This window comes from Prunus persica, chromosome G8, assembly GCF_000346465.2.
Source record: "Prunus persica cultivar Lovell chromosome G8, Prunus_persica_NCBIv2, whole genome shotgun sequence".
Classification (NCBI taxonomy): Eukaryota; Viridiplantae; Streptophyta; class Magnoliopsida; order Rosales; family Rosaceae; genus Prunus; species Prunus persica.
This window is the reverse complement of record NC_034016.1, coordinates 11,094,928-11,118,885: the sequence shown is the minus strand read 5'-3', so window position 1 is coordinate 11,118,885 and position 23,958 is coordinate 11,094,928. Positions and strand designations below refer to the sequence as shown.

Genomic DNA, 23,958 nt, shown 5'->3' with positions numbered 1-23,958 from the left:
TCTTATTGGTGAAAATATCATAACAATTGGTATTCATGATTTTCACGTTGAATATTTCATGCAAATTTATTGTATTTTTCTTTTGCAATTAATAAACTCATTTGTTTCTCATTGTAGGGAACAAGGACGAAACTTTGTTTAGGCTGCTTTGGGATTTAGCGTAATGCAATTTTGTCATTCTTAACCAACTTTAGCCCTTCAAAACCAACTTCAAAAAACCTAACCCAACTGTAATTAAACAATAATCTCGATGCACCTCAATAACAAACATTTGTAAGTACAACTCCGCTCACCTAGCTTTTATTATTATTATTATCTTCACTTCTTTTTTCCTGTTTTTGCTAGAGCTCTCATTTTCAAGTTATTATATTGTGGTTATTGATTTACTTGAAATGACTTTAAAATGGCCAATGGGGTCTAACGTCCGAACCCACATAGCATCTGAGTTGTGTATGTATGAGAAATTTCCATCCATTATAATTTAGACTGTCGCCAGGGCCGGCCCTTGGTCAGGGCAACTAGGGCCATCGCCCGGGGCCCGGGGCACACAAAAATTTTTTAGTCCATATATATATGCATATGCAAAAAAATAAAATAAAAACTAAAAGTTGAAGGGCATATGTGATATTAGTTAAGAGTTTTACTTGGTATTGTAAAACAATAATACAAAAAGGATGCCAACAGATCTAGAAGAAAACAAAGTCAACGTCCTTATTGTTTTCCCAAGAAGCAAAGCCTCTCTGTCTGCAGTTTGGCTTGAAATCGATTTTTATTTCTAATTCTCTCTGGAACTAAGTGTGGAAGGAAGGAACAAAGCTATACTTTGAGTTGGAAGCTGATTATTCTCTCCGAAATTGAGAGCACCAACACCAGAGCACAGCATACAGGACCCAAAATACAGGTTTTATTGTTCTTTCTTTGTCTTCATTTAATTAGTTTTACTTTTATTGTTCTTGATTGCTTGTGTGTTTATGATAAATTTTTTAAAATGTTTTCTAAAAAGCAACTTTCTGGAAATCTCAAAAGACAAAAAAAGAAAAAGGAAGAAGAAATTGCTCAAAACCTAAGAGGATCTTTAAATAAATATTTCCTTAAAAATAGTGAGGCACCAAATTTAGCTGAAGAACATAATGAAAATGACATAAATGAAAAGGAGAACGAAAATGAAAATGAAATTGAAACTAATTTGAACCGTGAAGTACCAAATTTAGCTGAAGAACATAATGAAAATGAGAACACAAATGAAAATGAAAATGAAACTAATTTGAACATTTATGATCCAAGAGTCTGGGATAATCTTGATCTAAAAATGAGGGATTTACTTAAGAGAAAATAATCACAAATTCCCTATTGATGAACAATGCAGACATTTTTCTTCACATTTTTATCTTCGAACATTACCAAATGGGGAGACTCATGATAGAAAATGGTTAGTGTACTCAAAGGAGTTGGATAAAGTGTTTTGTTTCTGTTGTAAGCTGTTTAAAACAATGCATGCTAGAAGTCAGTTAGCAAGTGAAGGATCTAGAGACTGGAAACATCTTGGTGATAAGCTTAAACAACATGAAAAAAGTATTGAACACATTACTAACTTGAGGTCTTGTGTTGAGTTGCAAATAAGATTGAAAACAAGTCAAACAATTGCTAAATAACTACAAGAGCTAATCAAGAAAGATACATTACACTGGAAAAATGTTATGGTCAGAATCATTGTTGTTGTGAAATGTCTTGCTACACATAATTTGGCATTCCGTGGAACAAATGAAAAAGTTTTTGAAGATGGCAATGGTAACTTTTTAGGCCTACTTGAAATGATCTCAGAGTTTGATCCAGTAATGCAACATCATTTTCGTCTCATTCAAGATAAGAAAATTCATTATCATTATCTTAGCCATAAAATTCAAAATGAGTTGATAGATATTTTAGCATCAAATGTTAAACAAATAATTATTAAAAAAGTCAAAGAGGCAAAGTATTTTTCAGTGATTCTTGATTGTACTCCTGATGCAAGTCACAAAGAACAAATGACTTTAATATTAAGGTGTGTAGATGTTTCATGTACTCCGATAAATATAGAAGAGTACTTTTTAGAGTTTCTAATTGTGCAAGATACAACTGGATTAGGAATTTTTAATGAACTGCAAGATGTAATAAAAAAGCTTGAACTAAATATTGATGATGTAAGGGGGCAGGGCTATGATAATGGATCAAATATGAAAGGGAAAAATATGGGTGTACAAAAAAGATTACTTGATATAAATCCTAGAGCGTTTTACATGCCATGCGGTTCTCATTGTCTTAATTTAATACTTTGTGATATGGCCAAGTCATGTGTCAAAGCAAAATCTTTTTTTGGAGCATGTCAATGCATATATACGGTATTCTCTAATTCAACAAAAAGGTGGAATGTGTTACTTGATTATATTGATGGTTTAACTTTGAAATCATTGTCAACTACACGCTGGGAAAGTCACATAGAAAGTGTTAAAGCAATAAAATCTCAAGCTTCTAAAATCAGAGAAGCTTTATTTAAATTAGCTGAAATTAGTGAAGATGCTAAATTGAGTAGGGATGCTGAAAGTTTAGCATCAGGAGAGCTTTCAAGTTTCAAGTTTATATTAAGCTTGGTTATTTGGTATGACATTTTGCACAAGATTAACTTAGTTAGTAAAAAATTACAATCTGAAGACATGTGTCTTGATGTTGCTGTAAGACAATTAGAAGGACTTGTTTCATTTTTTGAAAACTATAGGATAAATGGGTTTACTTCTGCCATGATTGATGCTAAAGTAATTGCATTAGATATGGAAATTGAGCCTGTATTTCTTAAAAAACGTCAAACCTGTAGAAAGAGACATTTTGATGAGATTTCCAATAATGAGAGGGAACAACAATCATCTAAAGAATCCTTTAGAACTGATTACTTTCTTGTCATAGTGGATATTGCTCTTGGTGAATTGAAAAGTAGGTATGAACAATTGCATATCTTTGAATCTATTTTTGGGTTCTTATTTGATGCTGCAAAATTGACTTCTTTGGATGAAAATGAATTGAGAAGCTCTTGTTTGAATCTTGAAAATGCTTTAAAAAATGACAATGATACTGATATTGATGCAAGAGATTTAGAGTCAGAATTACAGGTGTTGCAAGTGATGTTACCAAGTGAAGCAATTGAAACAGATAAACCATGGACATCCATTAAAATTCTAGAATTTGTAAAGAGTGTGGATATGTTTCCAAATGTAATGGTTGCTTATAGGATATTACTGACTATACCTGTGACTGTGGCATCTGCTGAAAGAAGTTTTTCTAAATTAAAATTATTAAAATCTTATTTGCGGACCACCATGGCTCAAGATAGGCTAAATGGACTAGCTATCTTATGCATTGAAAGAGATATGTTGGAAAACATTAAATATGATAGTATAATTGATGATTTTGCTTCTAAAACTGCAACAAGAAGACATTTTAAATGATCTTTTGTGATTAGGATTTCATTGCTATTTTTATTTTGTAGGTGCATATGAAGGTGAAGCATAGGGACATGCAAGTTAATTTGTTGTTGATTGTAATGTTTTCAATCGGGTACTCTTTTTCCTTCGTTTGAGGTTTTATTCCCATTGCGATTTCCTCAAACAAGATTTTAATGAGGCTCAAAGTTTTCTATATTATTGGTTGTAAACTCTTATAATTTTAATAAAATTTATTATTTGATAAAAAATTGTAATTATATTTATTTATTTGTTTATAAAGGGCACATTCTTGAACTTTGGCCCTAGGCCTTAAATCACCCAGGGCCGGCCCTGACTGCCGCTTATACTAAAACAAATTCTTTAAAATGGAAGCTCTAGCAAAAAAATGATAATAAAAAAGTGTTATAGGCCTAGTTGTACTTAAAAATATTTCTTATTTGGTTGCACTTGGGTGGACTTCTTCAAGTTGGTTTTGTGGAGCTAAGAAGGACAAAGGGCAAAATGCTTCAATTTTACACGTTTCAACTTGTTATGTGTTTTGAATTATAGATAAATATGGATTTTTTTTATTTTTTTTTATGAATAGATAAATATGGTTTAGTCTATACCATTATCTGATTATCTTGTCAGAATCCATGTAGAATAAGGATTCTTGGAACCCTAACTCTATAAATAGAGATTACTAATGAGAAGCAAAAACGCACACAATTATTTTCTCAACTACCTCTCTCATTTCTTTTTTTTTAACCGTCTCTTTCATTTTTTTTTACCAAACGATAAAAATATCATTATCATTGATAAAAACCGAAAAGCTTGATTACGATAGTCACAAAGGTGTAAAAGTTGTCAAATTCCAAGAACATTTGTTTTAGCTGGACCAAAAAAATTTATTTTACCAACAAACCCGACGACTTTTTTTTGTTCAAAATGAAAACATAAAACAACTTGGGCGGTGGTCAATAATGGGGTTGTTGAAATAATACCGAAACGACGCCTAAACCGTCCTGCTTTTGGTTTGGTTTTTTGGTCTGTCAACAAAAACGTGTTTCTTTTTATTATTTTTATTTTTAACACTCGACATTGGCTGCTACCTCTCCTCCACCTCGTCGGTCAAACTTTTTGATCCCTTCGCACCAAATTCCAAACTCCCGAATCAAACCTTTGACAATTTCGTTTCACATTCTCTCTCTCTCTCTCTCTCTCTCTCTCTCTCTCTCTCTCTCATCTCATCACCATCCGCCTTTTACTCCGATTTCTTCTGCAGCCTTCATTCTCTCTCTCTCTCTCTCTTCAAATGGCGGCGGCTGCGAGTGGTGTCGCCGCTCTTCCATGGCCGAACGCAGAGCGCGCCACCTCCTCCTTCTCCAGGTCTTCGCATTCCCAAATCCGAATCCCGCACAGGCCTTTCCAGATTCAGACGATCAGAAGATCTGATTTCAACCCTAGGTGTGAAATGGGCGCCGAGAAACCGGTCCAGACCGCCACTTCCAGGTCTTTGAGATCTTCGGCTCTCGAGCTCCTCAAGACGTCCTCGGCTGACAGTGAGTTCTCTTCTCAATTCAATTTTTGTTACTTTTCGACTGATAGCCGTGATTGTGTTTTGAATTGGTAGTTAGTGTTTAATTTTCTCATTTGTTTTGGAATTTTGATTGGTCAAATGATTTCATTTGCGTAATATTCGTCCAGTAAACCAGTTTAGTTTCATAAATCGTTGATGGGTTGTGGTTTAGGGCTCTTGAAATGATTGCAAAAAGTTAAAGAACAGTGACTGTTTAGTGACCTATTAAGTGTTCATCTGAGAATTAGCAAAGCATTTACTTTTTGTTTTTAGTTTAATCTCTGAAATTTTCCTCTAGTTTTCAATTTAGTATAATGGGTATGTGTATGTGATTATGTGACTGTTAAGCAAAATCTTTACTCTATAAAGGTTGAAGAGTATGTTTTTTTGGTGGAATAAATTATATGAGTTTGAAGATTGTGTGATGCAACTAGTTGAATTGGTGATTCAATTTTCTGAACAATTTTTTTATTTTTTTTCAGGATATACGAAGGAAAGGAGCAGCCTAGCGGTTATAGGCCTAAATGTTCACACTGCTCCAGTTGAGCTACGTGAGAAACTTGCCATCCCTGAAGCACAGTGGTCTCAAGCCATTGGTGAGCTCTGTGCTTTGAATCATATAGAAGAAGCTGCTGTTCTTAGCACTTGTAACCGTATGGAAATATATGTCGTGGCTCTCTCCCAGCATCGGGGGGTTAAAGAAGTGACTGAATGGATGTCTAAGGTAAGTGGTGTTCCCGTCTCTGAGCTTTCTAAGCACCGAATTTTGCTGTACAACGAAGATGCCACCCAGCACCTATTTGAAGTAGCCGCCGGGCTTGATTCTCTTGTACTAGGAGAAGGTCAAATCCTTGCTCAAGTCAAACATGTTGTGAAAGTTGGACAAGGAGTACCTGGTTTTGACAGGAAAATCAGTGGGCTTTTCAAGCATGCAATCACTGTTGGGAAGCGTGTGAGAACTGAGACCAACATTGCCTCAGGATCAGTTTCTGTGAGTTCAGCTGCTGTGGAGCTAGCCCTAATGAAGCTTCCTAAACCTTCCTATGCTACTGCCAGAGTGTTGGTGATTGGTGCAGGCAAGATGGGAAAACTCGTAATTAAGCACTTAGTTTCTAAAGGGTGCAGAGAAATGGTGATTGTTAATAGGAGTGAGGAGAGAGTTGCTGCCCTATGTGAAGAGTTCAAGGATGTTGAAATAATCTACAAACCCCTCTCAGATATGATAGCAAGTGCTGCTGAAGCAGATGTCATTTTCACCAGCACTGCATCAGAAACCCCATTATTCTTGAAAGAACATGTACAGATGCTTCCATCTGTCAGTCCGGAACTTGGAAATAGGCTTTTTATTGACATCTCTGTACCTAGGAATGTGGAACCATGTGTCTCAGATCTTGAAACTGCATGTGTATATAACGTGGATGACCTCAAAGAGGTTGTGGCAGCTCACAAGGAGGATAGGCTTCGGAAGGCTATGGAAGCTCAGAAAATTATCACTGAGGAATTAAGTAAATTTGAAGCTTGGAAGGATTCACTTGAGACTGTCCCTACCATCAAGAAGTTTAGAGCTTATGCTGAAAGGATCAGGGCTTGCGAGGTTGACAAGTGTTTGTCAAAGATGGGTGATGATATCTCAAAGAAGCAACAAAAAGCTATTTATGATCTTAGCATGGGAATAGTGAACAAACTCCTTCATGGTCCGATGCAGCACCTCAGGTGCGATGGAAGCGACAATCGTAGTTTGAGTGAGATTCTAGAGAATATGCATGCTCTAAACAGGATGTTTGATCTTGACACAGACACGTCTGTATTGGAAGAAAAGATTCGAGCCAAGGTGGAACGAATCCAGAAGTAAGGTCGTTGTAGCTGGTTTTTCTTTTGCTCCAGTTGCAATTATGTTGGAATTCCACTTACTGACCCTGCTATCGCAACTGCATACACAGAAAGTCAGTAGTTTGGAGGCCTTTGTTTTTATTGATTGACATTCTTGGGGACAATTAAATCTGTCCTACTCATACATGGTAGATTTTCGGCGTAGTAGGCAACAAGCCAAAGTTTTTGGGGGAACTTGTTGCTTATTACATATAACAGAGGTTGGTCTTGAGAGTTGATGATTCTTGTATTGTAGTTAACAATTAATTGAAATTGAGTGTAATAGTCCACATACATACATTTGGCCACGTTCCCTCTTTACTTTTCCTCCCCAATTTTTTTCTTCAATTTTTTTTACTATCGAAAGGAATAAAAGGCAACAACAGATTGGATGAGTTAAGATGTTTTAGTTTACGGCATTGCATCAGAAGGTGGAACTGAAATTGTTGTAGCCGTTTGGACTTTGGAAATTCTTGGACAAATGTATTCATGTAAGCATGGTTTTGTTCAGCATGTGAAAAATGTATTATTTTTCTTTGAAATTTTTAATCCAGAAGTCATGGGATAATCAGGGATGGTTGATTGTGTATCATCACCCAGATGGTTGAGGTTGTTGATTGTGTTGTTCAGATAATGACTTTCTATATGGTATTGAAAATTCAACATCTATTTTGCTCATCTTTGTATATCTATTTTTTACACTATTGACATTTGAGGAGGGTGATTTCGAACACAAGACATCAGATGCATGAATGTGAATTCGAACGCATGATATCATGTGCATGGATAACTGATCATATTTTAATCCAACATTTCCATTTATCTCACCAACCAAACACAGGGATTAGACTTTTGAGTGGGCTTTAAAGAGGTACGAAGTAAGGATTAATAATTGGGATTAAGGTGTGATGGGAAGGGGAAAAAAGGAACAAAAATCTTCTTTCTAGAAATGGATTTCCTTCTTCCACAACAGCACAGCTCTTGGTCGTTATAACTTGTTGGCATTTCATCAGTTTGCTTATGGTTTCCTAGCGAGAAGAAAAAGAAAAATCAAGAGAAAGGGTGCAGTGTGGTATCAATAAAGCTTAAGGGCATGTTTGAAAGCTAACGGGTCTAATCTAATGGAAAATGGTCTTAACTTACATACTAATGATTTGATTTTACTCTCTATGTGAGGAGCCTTTTCTTTTGTTGGCACACAATAAAAAAAGCTCTCAACCAACAAAGTGGAGACTCGTGTCACTAAATCAAATAGTTACAAGTCAAAATAAATAGAGTTGAACTTCCACCTTGCGTTTGGACAAGTAATTTAGTAATACAATGGAATTCGAAAATGATGGAAAATTTTATTTATTTTTTAATACGAGGGGATGGAGATTTGTCGTACATACCACTAAGATGCCATGGAGGTTCGAACCTAAAACCACTGTTCTGTAAGTCAATGCCCTTTTGCATTAGACTAGATCCTGTTAGTGAAAATGATGGAAATTAATGTCCTAAAATTTGTAAAGTTTCTTCTTTGACTAACTTAAAAATATAAATGAATTTAAAGTTTATCTTTTTAGAGGCCTTTAATTTATAAATAAGGTGGTGGTTGATAAATGTGTGCAAAATCGTGGTGGTTGTTGTAAAATGAATGGTATATGCAGGAATATTGAGCTGCATGTAAAGTAAATGAGACATAATATTTAACGAGGTTTGGTCATGCCTACGTTTTCGGAGAGCAGTATCAGTAACTTTTCCACTATGTAAAATAATAGAGCTACAACTTTAGTGTTTCCAATCTCTCTGGCTCACTGATTTTTCTCTCGTAGAGAATTCTCTGCTCTCTTCTCTCCTCTCACTCCTTTCTTTTTCCCTTCCTCTATGCCCATGCTCTCATTTTTGTCTTTGATGGTTGGTGCATGGAGCATTTGCAAAAGAGGGAAGCCTTTTATCGGCAAATGTCGAGCCATTCCCGTGAGTGTGGAGGAAAGCATTATCCACTAAAGTCTTCAAACCAATAGTAAGTGGGCTCCACATGTTTATTCTTTACAACACTCCCCCTTGGAGACCACAAGTAATATATTGTTGCCTCAATAAAATATTGCTAGGAGAAAACCCAGTGAGGTAACAAACTGATGGAAGGAAGAAGAGTACAACAATCAATGTAACATACTTATGGATGCTCCCTCTTGATGAATATCTTCCCTTGATATCTTCATGAGTCATGACTATTTTTCTGGAGGGAAAATCTTTCGGAGTGAGTGGAGGATGTAGCCATCAAAAATTCCTTAGTTGAGTAAGTAAATATATTTCCAGTGGGTGATCTCTATGTAAATAATAGAAATTTCCAGAGTCAACAGAACCTGAGCGATTTGTAAGTTCAGTTTAATATAATATGCCCTTATATATTGTTCTGCGGAGATAGCATCAAATACACTTCACACCACTCCAAATTAATAGTGATGGAGCTCAGCTTTATTTGTAAAACAATGTCCTGTTTAGTATATTGCTGGAAAAATATTTAAGTGCCCAACGGATAATCCACATAAAAATGCTTCAATACTTTCTTAGTATAAGCTAATTAGTGGGCAAGAATCACGTTGGCATAATGTTCGATCTTCATGTCGAGATGAATATTTCTTAAATTCTTTAGGAGTTTTAACCAGATATTAACTATTCTAGAGTTTTAATCAAATATGAACTTTGCAGGAGTTTTGATCAACTATCAACTCTTTAGGAGTTGTAATGTGTTGCAACCATATCATAATTAATGTACTCACTGAGGCAATTTATACATATTAGTATTGAGTACAAAATTTGTGCTTCAGCCACATGTCATTCAGGGACTTGCTTCATGCAATTTTTATTTTTCAGGGATTTTATTTAAGGGATTACACTTTATGACACATTATATAGCTTTAACCCAACTATTTATACATCTTTAGGGAATCGCTTCTGGCCATATTCTTTGTGCATTTAATAACCCTTAAAGATAGCATGTTGGTATCCGTAAATGTGAAACAAAAAGGCACAATTGCATCTATAAATCTGGAGAACCTCAACATTCCTTGTTTCTTCCAGAAACATTGTGTCATATAAAGTGAGTATATTACTTTTTATTCCGAACACCCATGTATAACCTTCAGGGTTAATATCTTTTTGGGGTTCGTACTATGGGTTTGGTTCTTTCACGTTCATTCTCATCTGTAATGGAATTGCCTCTTTCCATTTTGGCTAATGATTTTGTAGACATTTAATATAGAACGTGGTTCTAATCAACACAACCCATTGATGATTTGAGATGCTACTCTAAAATAAAAAATTATCATTCACCAATCCGTGATCCTACCATTCTCATATGCAAGTGCATGCATCAATTATAAGTATTTCTTTGCTTTTGGGTACCAAAGCTACTTCAGGGGCTTTTATTGTTTTATTTTTTATTTTTATAAAGACAGACATCTCTTATAAGATGAATTATGTGAGAATGTGGATCATAACCTCCAATAAAGCGTTATTTTATAATAGTGCGTGGATAATCTCCATTCAGCAGGTTAGAACATTTAGAATCCATATATGTGTCATCCTGCAGACATGCCACAAATTAATGCACAAATGTCAATGAATTGTCCTTCTAGTACTTTAAACCAAATAATTTGCTACACATTAGGCGTGCATCATATTAATATTGACATGTTAATGGATTGTCCTTCCGAGACCTCAATCCATATCATTTGCTACGCAATAGGCATGCATCATATTGATCACTGCTATACCCATGTTTTGCTCTTCTGGGACTTTAATCTATGCAGTGTATTATCAATGTATTCAACTTGTAATCTGTAAAATTTGCATTAATAATTCATGAATACATATGAAGATGATTCAAGCCATTCTTCTGGAACGGTCCTTTGTAAATAATACAATTCGTTCTTCTGGAACAATATTCTTTGGAACAATCCTATCTATTCATTTGGTCACCACCGAAGATGACATACAAAATGTCAAATTACTAATAAGAGTACAAGCATGAAATAACACAAGTATTGCTTACATCCTTAGGTGAGAGAAACTTTGCTCAAATATCATTCTAGCTTGTATTGACTCAACAAATATAATGAAATGTTTGATGATTTAGTTATATCTTGCAAGAGCAAAAATCACAATTCTTTTGCCTCTGTTAAAAAAAAAATCGTAAGTGTTAGGTTCAAACATGAATTTGTTCTTCAATGAAGGTTTCAAAGACACAAAATTTCATGGGAATATAGAGTTATAAGAAAGAAAGAAAAGATGCAAAGAATTGTGATATTGATTGCAAGGTAGGTAAGCAATCAGGGAATGAAATTGGTGAAGTAACAAACAACAAACTCTCATTTCTCCTAGTTTAGGAGAACTTTAGGAGATTAGAGCGATGTGCTCGTTCTTGATTGTCTTATAGTCCCTTGAGATCGCAGAAGGCGTGATCATGGATAGTCTTGCTTTCTAAAAAAATGATCACATATAGTCTCACCTCTCAAGTACATCAAGGGCTCATTGATAGGAAAAAACAAGTTGATATTGTATCATTTGGATAAGATGTGATTTGCAATGTAGTTTGTTAGTAACATATTTATATACAAGAAAGGAAATAGTGTGATATGATAAATTTCAAATTAACTATAAAAACTTTTGAGGTTCTCGAGACAGTTTTGAAAAAAATGACCCTGTGAAATTCATAAAAATAAGATCAGTTTGACAAAAATAGTCCTTGAAACCTTTGTACTGACAAACATTAATGAGAGCCGCGTGAAGTTTTGAAATCTAGAAAAGAAAAAGGAAATCTTGGGTTTCGGGAAAATATTGTGATCCTAGAAATGTTGCCACATTTCTGCCTATAGATATTGCATTTGTGAGGCCTAATTGGAGTAACTGTGTTTCAACTCAAATTCCTTCCATTTCTAAAAGTTCAACTTTTCTAAGACTTTCCTCGAAACCTTTAAAATGGCTTCCTCTTCTTCTCGCCCAAAATATTTTGATTTAAATGTTGCTCCCAAAACAACTTGTGACGCCGAAGTCTGGCGTCCATCCTTTGTATCCCAAAATCGTCATCTTACGGTTAATGATTCTGTCCATTTAATTGTTGGAACTCATGTTCTCAACACTGTTAGATTTTGAACTTCAGGCCAAAATCACATATTCTCATGGTAAGGACATTCTTATAATTTATTGTATATATTTCGGGACTTCAAGCTCTTACATAAGTGTCCATGTTTTTGAGGAACTTCTGGCATCTCATTTAACGGTTCATCCATGAGTTTAAGGAACTATAGGTCCCTTTTTGCATATAGTGACGGTTCACCCAAAATGGTACTATTCATGTATACGTCACTATTAATGTATACGATGTTGGAATTTTAAAAAGGTTTTAAAAATTTAACCGTTTTATTTATTTATTATTTTAGCTGTTTTATTTTATTTATTGTGGGGGTTATAAATATTTAATTTTCAGGTTTTATTTCTACTTAATTTTTTAGTTTAATGTGGTGAATGTTACATGTTATTGGATGCCTATAAAAGGCCACTCATCCTTCACATTTGAACAACCGACAATACACCATCAGAATATCACATACCACATTCTGATTATCTCTTTTTCTACTTTTATATATATTCTCTATTTTATATTATTATTATTTTGGGCAATGGTTTGTGACTTGGATTCCTATATATGTTTATGAACATGCTCGTAGCGGATCTTAAGTTTGTGTACAAGGGGTCGTATCTTGGAGTCTTGTAGACTGCCAATACTTACATGTAGGGAGGCTACAAAGGCTTTAGGACAGCGTCTTTGACGTGCTTCACCATACCAAACTCACCTTCTTACTTATTATTTATTTTGCTTTTACTTACCTATCAATTGGTTCTCTTCAGTTTCATTGTACCTTAAAAGCTTTCCATTTTGTTTATATGTTATTTATAATATAAAGATTTTGTATTTGGCTTTACGGAAAGAGGAAAACTATATTTTTTATAACATAAGACACTATTCATCAAGTCATGAATATAGTTTTATTCATGCATACAATACATTTGCCAGTATAGTCACAATTCATGTGTACAATACATTTGCCAGTACATTTAGTATTCATGTATATGACACTATTCCTGTATATTGTACATCATCAAGGAACTTCAAGTCCTGAAAGAATCAAGGATCTTCAGGTCCGATCACTTTTTCACATATATAGTACTAGAGAAACCGCCATCTCTCATTTTATTTCATCATCAAGGATCTTTTGATCCTAATGTAGTTGTATGATGAGGATCAAGGAACTTATGGTCTTGATCTGTGTATGTTGTAAAACTCATCATAACACACTTGTAAATTAAAAATAAATTGCAGCTATGGATGATAAACCCATACCATACTTTAAATAAAAGCAAATGTACAGTAAAATAAATTTATAAAGTAAATTGCTTGTTGTATGGGTGTTAATTCCCACCATACTTTAAAATATAAAGTAAATATACGATAAAATAAATATGCTTGTATGAGTACTAATACTACTACATGCTTTAAATAAACAGTAAATATAGGGATAAAACCACCACCAAATATACATATATAGATATATACATAAAGTATATAAGTAATACCGAGAGCATATTACTATTGTTAATATATATAATATATCATATAATTTATATAATACAACATATTATATTACCATAAACTTTTCATATTAATATCATATATACTAATATATAAAAAAATCATATCAAAGTATAATGGACAAGGATCATGATTGCCATATAAAATGGTCGTGGAGGATTGACCACATGCTCCTGTTTTTCTTCCTTTCATCAACACAATGGTTAGAATATAAATAATAGTGCAGCAGAGAAAATTATACTTGAGAGCTTCTCGTGCTGATAATGTGTTGTAAAATAAACAATATAGACGGGAATATTGAGCTGCACGTAAAGTAAATGAGACACAATATTGAACGAGGTTCGGTCATACCTACATCCTCGGAGAGCAATATCAGTAACTTTTTCACTATGTAAAATAATAAGGCTACAAATGTTGTGTTTACAATCGCTCTGACTCACCGATTTTTCTCTTTTAGAGAATTCTCTGCTCTCACTCTCTTTTCTCTCTCCCTTCCTCTCTGCATGGGCTCTCATTTTCTTCTCTGATGGTTGGTGCAGGTAGCATTTGCAAAAGAGAGAAGCATTTTATAGACAAATGTCAAACCATTCTCGTGAATGTGCATGAAAGCATTATGCACCAAAGTCTTCAAACCAATAATAAATAGGCTCCACATAGTTATTCTTTACAACAGTGGTAGTGATGGTGACCTCAATTTTGGTATGGGAGTACCGATTGATTTGGTTTGATGATGCTAGTTAAATGTATTACTCAACGCCTAATTATAGAGTATTTCTTACTATTCGGTTTTGGTGTACCAAACGAAAACAGGAGCAGTAAAAAATTCGTAAAAACTTAAGTGAAACTGAAAAATTGTCAACCCATACTTCATTTAGAGTCTCCTTAGAAAAGGATTTAAATGTGAAGTTCGTTTTCTAGTTTTATCTAAAATAGGAGTGGTGCTTTATTTTCATGAATTTCAGTAAACCGTACATCCTCCGCTTCCGCAAGTACCGGTAGTTTTCTCTGTCCAACAAAACACTACGTGGCACGTAAATATCACGCCACGTAAAGAACAGCAGCGCATCTAAACGTGCAAAACCCGAAAAAATAAAAAATAAACCTCCAATTTCCCAAAATGTTAAGGATAGAAACGTAATAGAGTAAAAAGCTCAAGGGCAATTTCAGCACGACAAGATAATCACACGTGTGCCACCAACATTTTTCTCACAAACTCGCACGCTTGCGTTCTTCTTCTTCTTCCTCTTCTTCTCTGTCTCTCAGGGATCCTCCAACAACGAACCAGAGCTTCTCATCGAGATTTTCTCTCTCCCTCAATTTCGATCCAATTTCGGTAATCTTTATTCCCTTTTAACTGATTTTTTGGTGACATATCAATTTCGTAGTTTCTGTAAATTCTGTTTGGTTGCTGAGAAAAAGAAGGGGGGAAAAAAAAAGTAAACTTAAGCTTCCAAATAGTATATTTTATATATGGAATGATTCAATTGAAAATTATTTGAGCAAAGGGATGTTCGTTTGGCTCTCTTTAATTTCAGTTTGGATGGGTTTTCTAAAATTAGTAGTAGGTAGTTGTTAATTATCAGGATTAAGGGTGGAAATTATTTTTTTTCAGGCCACCAAGTGTGTATATTATGAGTTTCAGTATTCAGTGTTCTTGAAAATTAGCTTATTTCATAAATTGTGAATTTCAGTTTGGTTGTGATTGTAACTTGGCAATTGCTCTGTGTATAATTTGACCTTGGCATTCTATTACTGTTTTTAGAAATTTCAAAATTGGTTTTTTAATGAGTATAAACAAAATTTGGTCTATGCTATAATGACCATGAGTGGTAGCATTTTTATTGTTATTTTATTTTTCATTACAGGAACAGCTTTTCGTTCTCGAGGGACGACAGATAGGAGCAAGAAAGGTATCCCTACAGAGATTTTTTTTTTCTTTTGGCCACCAAATTGTGTTTCATTTTAATAATAATAAAAAAGAGTTTTAAGTTTTGATTGTCAACTTTGTTATTTTTCAAACATTTGTGATATCAATTGGGTGCTTGTTTTTGTTGGTGATTTTGTGAACTTTAGGGAGAATACCTACATTGTATTTGAAGTTGTTACTTTGCTTTGCACTGGCTCATAGAATCTTCTTCTTTTAGCAGTGGAGTCTTCATTCATCATTGTCAAGTTTTTTTCCTTACAGTTTTCCCTTCATACTTGCTATGCACCAACGTAAACCAAGAAATTTCTAATAAAATAAAGTGATGCAATTTCGGATGGTATTTGTATGATAGGGAAGATGTGGGGACAGTTTATGTGTGTAATCAAGTCATTGAAATTCAGAAGCCTTATTTTGCATGTATGATTCCATGCAAGCCAAGATGATGCCCTAAATCCAATGTAACTATTGAGTGAGCTATTATGTTTGTACTTTAGTTGGAACCAATTTTATTCTGAATAATTGATTCTTTACAGTGCTCCTTTCGTAGGACACTTCTGTTGGAAATTGAGCATCCAAGAAGATGCAACAGTTGTGCACGGGGTACACCCATGTCCAATGCTCAGTTGACTGATTAACAAATAGTAATAATCGCCATAAATGGAATAAATTCACCACATAAGGTGGTTTTAGGCAAGGTAGGCCACGTATGGCATTTTGTGGTCGTCTTTAAGTGATAGGAAGGAGGATTTCCATCGGCTTGCAGTGTAGATCCTAGTCTAACCTTATAAATAATACGAATCTCAATCTTTCAATTTACATGCATATCGGAATTAATGCAAGGGCTTGAATTGAGGTTTATGTGCATTCGTTGATTTTGAGCTATGGGCTGCAATATTTAAAACTTAGGGAGTTGGGGACCTATATCTCTATCTGCAGCACCAAATTATTGTAGTAAAAGATGACTAGCTAGCTCGGGTTGAGCTGTGTAGGAATCTAACTTAACTGTGGGAAGTTTTAGATGAGCCCAAGGCTGAGCAAGGTAAAGCTCAGGTTGACCTCTTTATAGTTTATTTCATCAGTAAACCTTTACATATGCATTTTGGTTTGTTTTCTTTATCTGTACAGGACAATCACAAATAACTAATGAGACTACTATGACGTTGAATGCTGCCGGCCTACATTTTCTTGTTTACTAATTAGTACATATATCCTCTTTATGCTCATCTGTTGATATCCTTCATTGATGAGACACAACTTTCCATTTCCTTTGTTAGCTTTTGTGGGTTGCCTTTAGTAGAATTCTGTTGTAAAAGACATAAAATTCCAGTTTTCTGATAAATACATTCAAGAAGATTAATTTGCATAGCTTATTTTGTGGTGTTGTGCTCCAAGAAACTATTGCCTGGTCTTGCAGAAGCTTGCTGCTCAAACAAGAAAATGGAGCTAAGTACCATCAAAGATGCATTTGAGCGTGTTGTTAAGAAGCAAAAATTATGTTCTTCTAGATCCCAAGAAGTAATTGACCTAGTTGGTCGCGAAATTGAACAGGCACTGACGCGACTCCTATCAGCTCATGATCCCACCTCTCCTGTTGATTATAGATCCATCCTTGCAGAGCTTAAACTCAAGCTCAATGGAATTGGCCCAATCCACCTGTTAGAGGGCTCACATAAGGAACTAAACGGAAACCTTAGCAAGTACACTAAATTCCTGGAAAAGTCCTTGAATCCAGACATATCAAAGGCATACCGAGATGTTGACTTCGACCATCACATTGAGAATCAGCTGATTGCAAATCATTTTTACCGGCAAGGTTCGTTTGATCTGGGAGATGGCATAATAGATGAGGCTGGAGAACCAGAGTCAACCATTCTAAAATCTCAGTTCGTGGTAATGCATCAGATACTTGAGGCTATGAAGGTTAAGAACCTCGAGCCTGCTCTGAACTGGGTCTCTGCTAACCGCGAGAAACTGAATCAGAGTGGGTCAAATCTCGAGCTTAAACTTCATAGTTTGCAGTTTCTGGAGATTTTGAAAAAGGGAACTCAAGCTGATGCACTTAAATATGCCAGGACTTGCCTTGCTCCTTTTGCTTCTCCCGCCTCCCCTCACAAGGAAGAGGTCCTGAAGCTCATGGGTTGCCTGTTGTATCCAGGAAGGCTTGACAGCTCCCCATATTCTGAGTTTACATCCCCAACCCATTGGGAGAAGTCGATGGAGGATCTCACACGGCAGTTCTGCAGTCTGTTGGGGCAGTCCTATAATAGCCCGTTGAGTATGACAATAGCTGCTGGATTGGAAGGGTTGCCAACTCTCTTGAAGTTGGCAAATGTAATGGCTGCGAAGAAGCAGGAGTGGCAGGCGATGAAACAATTGCCAGTCCCTGTGGAGTTGGGGAAGGAATTTCAGTTCCATTCAATATTTGTCTGTCCTGTGAGTAGAGATCAAAGCAGTGAAGAGAATCCGCCTATGTTGATGCCATGTTTGCATGTTCTCTGCAAGCAATCAATCCTGAAGCTGACCAAGAGCAGCACACGAACATTTAAATGCCCGTATTGTCCAGCAGAGGCTTCAGCTGCTCAGTGCCGCCAGCTATTTTTCTGAATTGTAATCACCCTTTCTCTGCAAGATCTATGGTGATACCGTACATTGCCTCCATGTGAGATATCAGTTTGTATATAGACATTCCTTCCAAACTCGTCGTTTGATTCTTGAAGTACCATTAATTTGCATAAAATGTTGAACAAACATTTGTTAATTTCATGGCATGTGATGTAATACAAAGGTTATCTGTTGGAAGCAGCCTAGAACATGAGCATTTTCCAATTTGGATGTTTCATGGTTCCAAAAGAGAATGCAATTTTTATGGATTTACAATTTGAACTTTGATAACAAAACAACTCAGGCAGCAGTAAGTTTGTTACAAATTATAGGTCCTAGAAAAATGTCTCCCTTTAAAGGCAATATAATCTCGAGTGCATAAATACCAGTGTAGGCATATTTTCTTTTTCTCAAAAGGAGCAGGTGGATATCTAGCTGCAATTTGCCAAGGCCAACCACTACCAACATTTGTACATTTTGCCTTGGAGGAACATATCATATGATTTCAGAAGATACACTTTTTTTTCTTTTGAGTTATTAGGAAATTTCACTCTGAAATTCTCACGAAAATTGATCAAGCAGCCCCAACAAGCTTCAAGTAAAATTTTCATCTGTTATCCCAAATGAGATGTTTGGAAACCTGACCATCATAACAAAAAAAATTATTAAACTCTAGGGTATCTGAATTTGTTATTTCAACAAATTTCACATCCCAACAAAACCGCTAATATTTGACACCCAAATTGCAAACCAAAAGGTGATCTAATTGTCTTCTGAGAACCCCATCATTCTCTTCAAACCAGGAAAAAATGCTGAAGCAGAAGATTTTGCAGGTGGGTTTTCTTCATGGAGATGTTCTTCAACCAATTCCTTAACAGACTTTGCAGACAATGGGTGAAAATTGACCCCCCACTCTGAAACAAACCCTTTTATCAAAACCCACTTGTCCTCCTCCTCCATTTTCCTCCATTTCTTCTTCACCTCCTCTGATTTTGAATTGAGGTACTGGCACAGCTCTGTGAAGAGAAGCTCTCTGCTCTTCTTCATGGCCTCTTCTCTCTGCATGAAAAGGGTGTTCATCTTTGACAAATCTGATGCAAGCTCTGCATCACTGATGTTTTTGTTGTTGCAGTGGATTATTATTTGGGTTTTGGGTCTGGTGTTGAAACGGGTTATGGAGGGGTAGGAATTAGTGTGGAATTTTGGAGGTTGTTTGGGGATTTTTGGGGAAAGGAGATTCATTCTTAGTGCCATTTTGAGGATTTTAGTTTCTGTTTCAGATTGGTTAAGAGGCTCAGGAGGAAGTAAGGGAAAGAGTGTGAGGTTAAGGAAAATTTTGTCCAGTTTTTGAGAGCTAGGCCACAGGCAATGTTTATGGTGTGGCCCTGTGATATAATATCAAGCCCAATCCAGAAGTGTGTTATGTTTTTTTTTTTTTGGATGCAAAAGTTAGGAAGGGAAGAGGGGTTGTGTACTATGAGACTTGAATCGAGGACCACTTGGGAGTACATCAAAAGACTGGACCAATCCAACTAACACTCCATTAGTCAATCCCGAAGTTTATTTGAGTAGTTGTAAACTTGAAATTATAAAAAAATTACTCTTAGAATTGAAATTATGAAAAATTATGTTCAGATAAAAAAATTTACAACAAATATGTCTATGTTTTACATTATTTCTTCAGCATTTTGTAGGAGAAAAACTTGAAATTAAATGCATTTTTCTTTTGTTCATCACCGGAAACAAACACATTTCCTTTCTAAACAAAATGCATTTAGCAATTAATTATCAAATGAACGAGTAATATGTGTATCGGAGTCCTGCCATGGATTGCAGGCTTGTAGCTAAAGTGATTCACAATATTTCTTACTTTGCATTCGAAGTCCCGTGTCTCGCTCTTCACAAATATTTTTTGTATCAAAATCTATATAAGCACTAAACTGAGGGTATACTTCACATTTGTGGAGTACTTATTTCAACTTTTGTAACAATATTTTATTACTATCCTTCTTATTAGTGTCTTAGACTTCGACAGCAAGTAGTGTACTCGCTCTCTTGCATCCGAGTTTGATAATTTTACTTGTACATTAGAGTAGTTAAAATATCGCTTTAAAAAAAATCATTTGAATCGATGAAGGAGCATAAGTAGCCAATTGATTACTACCTCGTCACAATTTCTAGGCTTGAAACAAAACGAAATAAATGAAAATGGGGACGCTATTTTAAGCAACAGTCACGATTAAATACATTAAAAACCAATCCTACATACTTGGCTATTCCAATTTTTGACTTAGAGGATCCAAAAGCCATGATGTAAGGATCCAGGAGCCTCCCCAAATAATATTAATGAAAACTGATGAAAGAACATTACTCATTTGTTACAAAAAAATTTCTCTTGATTTGATTTTGTTACAATTTGAGTGCAATCTGTACCATGCCATTCTCCTTCACGAAAGAGAGGGAACAGCAGCTTTCCTCCATCTATAAGCTGCCTCCAAATTTCCCTGTTAGACTTGTGCTGTGATTGTATGCACCCAATGCCCACCTTTTTCTTGTCCTACTTCGTGTACAAAAAGAATCGGCTGATTCGGCTCAATTCAGCTTATGTGAAAGTCATCCTTGTATCCAATTTCAGATCATAGGTTCTACCAAGTGTTCATCATCCTATCTCCAATCCAATACGGATCAGCTCTGTTAAAATGTCAACCCATGTATCTGGTACACCAGGTAAGCACCAGTGCATGCAGTCCTGGCCCCAGATTGCGACAGCATCCTTCTGTCCCAACCAAATTGCTGGATGGGCATCCACTCTGAACTCACTCAGATAAGTCAGGTTAAGCAATTGAATATCGGTTCGTTGCAAAGTGTCTTCAATCAGATGATTCAGCAGTCTTTCTTCTTTATTCGGTCCATTGTTGCTGGGGTCAAACCACAAGTCAAGCTGTTGAGGTATTACTATATGATTTTCTCATGAAAACAGGGGGGGCGCAAGGCATCGTCTAAACAAAAATTAGAGGAAAGAGAAAAACAAAATGAAGTACGAGATTTGGTTTCAATTTCAAGCCATGGTTAGGTTATGAATTGTTCATGAATATTCCAGAACACATAAATAAAATTTGAAAGAAAGTTATGCGATTTTATTCCACAATGGACACAAACCAAACTGATATTATAGCTCACATATGAAACCATGGTAAGTGGCATAACGAAGGAAAGCCATCATGAATACATACCTGCTGCTCTTCAAGGGGCTTATTGAACAAGCAACTGCCATTTTGATTCCACTCACCCCCATAGAAATGCCTTGGTGATTGTAACCGCCATAACTTGAGTGTCTTTTGAGGAAGTTTGTTTTGTATGTAAGAGACCATATTCTCAAGAACAACTTTAAATCCATCCAATATGTCAAGGGGAGGTAAGATTGGTTTGCCCGCACGATAAAAAGAGAGAGGAGTCTCTTTTGGGAACTTATCAGAACTCCACCTAGTTAAGCACAAATTCTTTAGTAATTCCATGCTGTTTTCTGCAGAAATATTAATGGATAACAGAGTATGCAAACCAACTATTGAGGTGCCAGCTCAATGAAACAAATTGAACAAGAGATTTGAGTGTAGCGCTAGTGTATCCATTATTAAGAGGGAGCTTTCTGATTTTCTTTTTGAAGACTTCAATATTTCTTGAAGTTATTCTGTTCATTTCAGAAACCAGTCACAACCTCTGTGTGTGTGTGATTATCTCTATGTCAATAAATTTTTTCCCCGCATTCATGTTTCAATAAAAGTCCCATTAATAATAAGGAATAGAAGAAGTCATTTCATCAGTACCACAGAAAGAGGACCATACTATTCATGATGTTAGTAAAACTGTTAGTAAAACTAGATTTAAGACCCTTACTGGCATGAATTTAAAATTTTCAAAATATAAATAAACGCTGGATAAATCAGTTCATTAACCAACCTCTTTGGTGACTTAGGGGAAGGGGCAAGATAATTACCAGTGCCCAGTATTGAAAACAAGGACATCATAAAAATCAGCAATGTCGGCCCAATCATCAGCAGGAATATCAACATCTACTCGATATATTCCTTTCACTCCATCTTGGTCACCATGTGCAGGCTGTTTCGGCTGCCACCTTGATTTAATGAGCTATGAGCATGTGAGATTTCCTTTCTCAGAATTTTTTTCAGACGAATATGAAACTCAGATAAAGACAACTAACAAGATTCTAGATTGAGTTTCAGTCGAGGGGAACCATGAAGACCGCCACAGGTTACCCTCAAACCTCAGGGAACACCAAAACAGATTGTTATAAGCAAGAAAGAAATGAAAATTTTCCAACCACTTCACTTATACATATCCATTAATATCTAAACATCCGTTTCCTCCAGATACAAAATTAAGTTGCTTAAGGTTAAATCCACCAAACACGTCAATGTCAGTACCAATCTGTTTTGAACAACCTTAAATCATCTGTATGCCCAAAGATGCTTGATTCAACTTATAAGGTTCATATTTTTGTGCACTTTGTTCGTTTTTGTAACAATATACGTAATGGTAGAACATAACAACATTTATTCTTCTCATTAGATTACACTAAACATCAATGCATACTTATAAATCAAATTAGGTAGCAGAAGCAAAACAATCCCATGAAAGAATTGCATAGAAAACTAACAATCTTACTCATATCTGGCGAGTAACACTGCCCGATGATACCCCACCGTAACATTGAACTTAGGAAAATAAGCTCCTCTCCAAGCCCCCTTCCTCTTCCACTTCTTAGCACCCAAATCAGCCACTCTCAGAGTGCACAAAAACGACACCAAAAAGTTCTCATTCAGAGAGTCGCCGACAAACCCAATATTCCTATCCCTCATCAGACCCAGAAATCGAACCGGGTCGATCCGATGCAAAACGCAATCTTGAGGGACCCATTTCCAAGAATTGATGGTACCCATATTATCCCTCTTGTTCCTCAAGCAGTTCCAGGCGTTTCTGTGAAATGGGCAGGTCTCATCGTACATGGGTCTGCGGTTGGGGTCTTGGACCCAATGGCCATTGAAGAGATTGCAGGAAGGTAAAGTGGGGATTTTCTTGTGTTGTGGGAATGGTGGAGAGGGGGTGTGGAAGGGGAGGAGTGAAGAGTAGATGAAGAGGAGCAGGAGGGTCAGTAGAATGAGCCATGGGAAGAGGGGTGAGAGCAGCTTGGGTGCCATGGTGAAGAAGCATTTGTCATCTATTTCTATTTTTGAGAAACAGAGAGAGAGGCTTTGAGCCTTTCGAAAAACCAACGTAAGCTTCACCACGTGCCAATTTCTCTTCAGATCTGTTAGTTAAAATCTCATATAAACAGTTCTCTCTCTCTCTCTCTCTCTCTCTCTCTCTATATATATATATATATATAAAGCATGGTAAAACATTCAAAATATCAGAAAATATCCTTAGTTAATGCAAACATTAAGAACTAAAATTACTAATTAAATGAGGTATATCTATATATATAAAGCAAAAGGCAGAGAATGGTGAAACATTTAAAATACCAGAAAATGCCCTTAGTTAATGCAAACATTAAGAATTGAAATTATTAATTAAATAAGGATAATATGGTAAATTCATACTTTTTCATATTTAAAAAAATTAAAAAAAAAAAAGAAAAAGCAGATAATGGATCCTATTTTTATGGAACACAACTACCCACTATCTTTTTTAATTCTAAAATAAATTTACTTATTTTTTTTTTTAAAACCTCTCGCAAGCGCGGAAGCGCGTGCAGAGAGGCTAGTATATATAAAGCAAAAGGCATTATTGGATAAAAATGTGTTAAGAGTTGCATTACTCTACCAGAAAATGTGTCCTTAATCAATACAAACATTAAGAATTGAAATTATCCTAA

General features: G+C 35.6%; 5 protein-coding genes across 11 annotated transcripts; 3 read left to right on the top strand and 2 right to left on the bottom strand.

Moving 5' to 3' along the window:
- On the top strand, nucleotides 561-3,806 carry LOC18767107 (zinc finger MYM-type protein 1). The gene is made up of 2 exons (XM_020569747.1): nucleotides 561-3,585; nucleotides 3,754-3,806. Exon 1 carries the CDS (start codon nucleotides 1,698-1,700, stop codon nucleotides 3,474-3,476), a length of 1,779 nt encoding a protein of 592 aa, XP_020425336.1. The 5' UTR covers nucleotides 561-1,697; the 3' UTR covers nucleotides 3,477-3,585; nucleotides 3,754-3,806.
- Nucleotides 4,534-7,410, top strand: LOC18767570 (glutamyl-tRNA reductase 2, chloroplastic). Its single transcript, XM_007199723.2, has 2 exons — nucleotides 4,534-5,014; nucleotides 5,514-7,410. The coding sequence occupies exons 1-2, from the start codon at nucleotides 4,768-4,770 to the stop codon at nucleotides 6,881-6,883; spliced, it is 1,617 nt and encodes a 538-aa protein (XP_007199785.1). The 5' UTR covers nucleotides 4,534-4,767; the 3' UTR covers nucleotides 6,884-7,410.
- Nucleotides 14,627-18,334, top strand: LOC18766226 (protein RMD5 homolog A). 5 transcript variants are annotated; one of them, XM_020570354.1, is made up of 4 exons: nucleotides 14,627-14,870; nucleotides 15,403-15,447; nucleotides 16,012-16,064; nucleotides 16,879-18,334. In XM_020570354.1, the coding sequence occupies exon 4, from the start codon at nucleotides 16,902-16,904 to the stop codon at nucleotides 18,066-18,068; it is 1,167 nt and encodes a 388-aa protein (XP_020425943.1). In that variant the 5' UTR covers nucleotides 14,627-14,870; nucleotides 15,403-15,447; nucleotides 16,012-16,064; nucleotides 16,879-16,901; the 3' UTR covers nucleotides 18,069-18,334. The 5 variants fall into 5 exon arrangements, with proteins under 5 accessions (XP_020425943.1, XP_020425942.1, XP_007201084.1 ...); XM_020570353.1 differs by lacking the exon at nucleotides 16,012-16,064 and having other exon boundaries at nucleotides 16,857-18,334; XM_020570352.1 differs by lacking the exon at nucleotides 16,012-16,064 and having other exon boundaries at nucleotides 14,628-14,870.
- LOC18767975 lies at nucleotides 18,659-19,751 on the bottom strand. Its single transcript, XM_007198992.2, has one exon. The coding sequence runs from the start codon at nucleotides 19,317-19,319 to the stop codon at nucleotides 18,828-18,830; it is 492 nt and encodes a 163-aa protein (XP_007199054.1). The 5' UTR covers nucleotides 19,320-19,751; the 3' UTR covers nucleotides 18,659-18,827.
- LOC18768560 (protein trichome birefringence-like 12) lies at nucleotides 20,265-23,429 on the bottom strand. Of its 3 annotated transcripts, none has more exons than XM_007199838.2 (4): nucleotides 22,749-23,423; nucleotides 22,060-22,197; nucleotides 21,299-21,548; nucleotides 20,265-21,006 (listed from the first exon to the last, which is right to left on the bottom strand). In XM_007199838.2, the coding sequence occupies exons 1-4, from the start codon at nucleotides 23,279-23,281 to the stop codon at nucleotides 20,725-20,727; spliced, it is 1,203 nt and encodes a 400-aa protein (XP_007199900.1). In that variant the 5' UTR covers nucleotides 23,282-23,423; the 3' UTR covers nucleotides 20,265-20,724. The 3 variants fall into 3 exon arrangements, with proteins under 3 accessions (XP_007199900.1, XP_020426430.1, XP_020426431.1); XM_020570842.1 differs by having other exon boundaries at nucleotides 20,897-21,064; nucleotides 22,749-23,429; XM_020570841.1 differs by lacking the exon at nucleotides 22,060-22,197.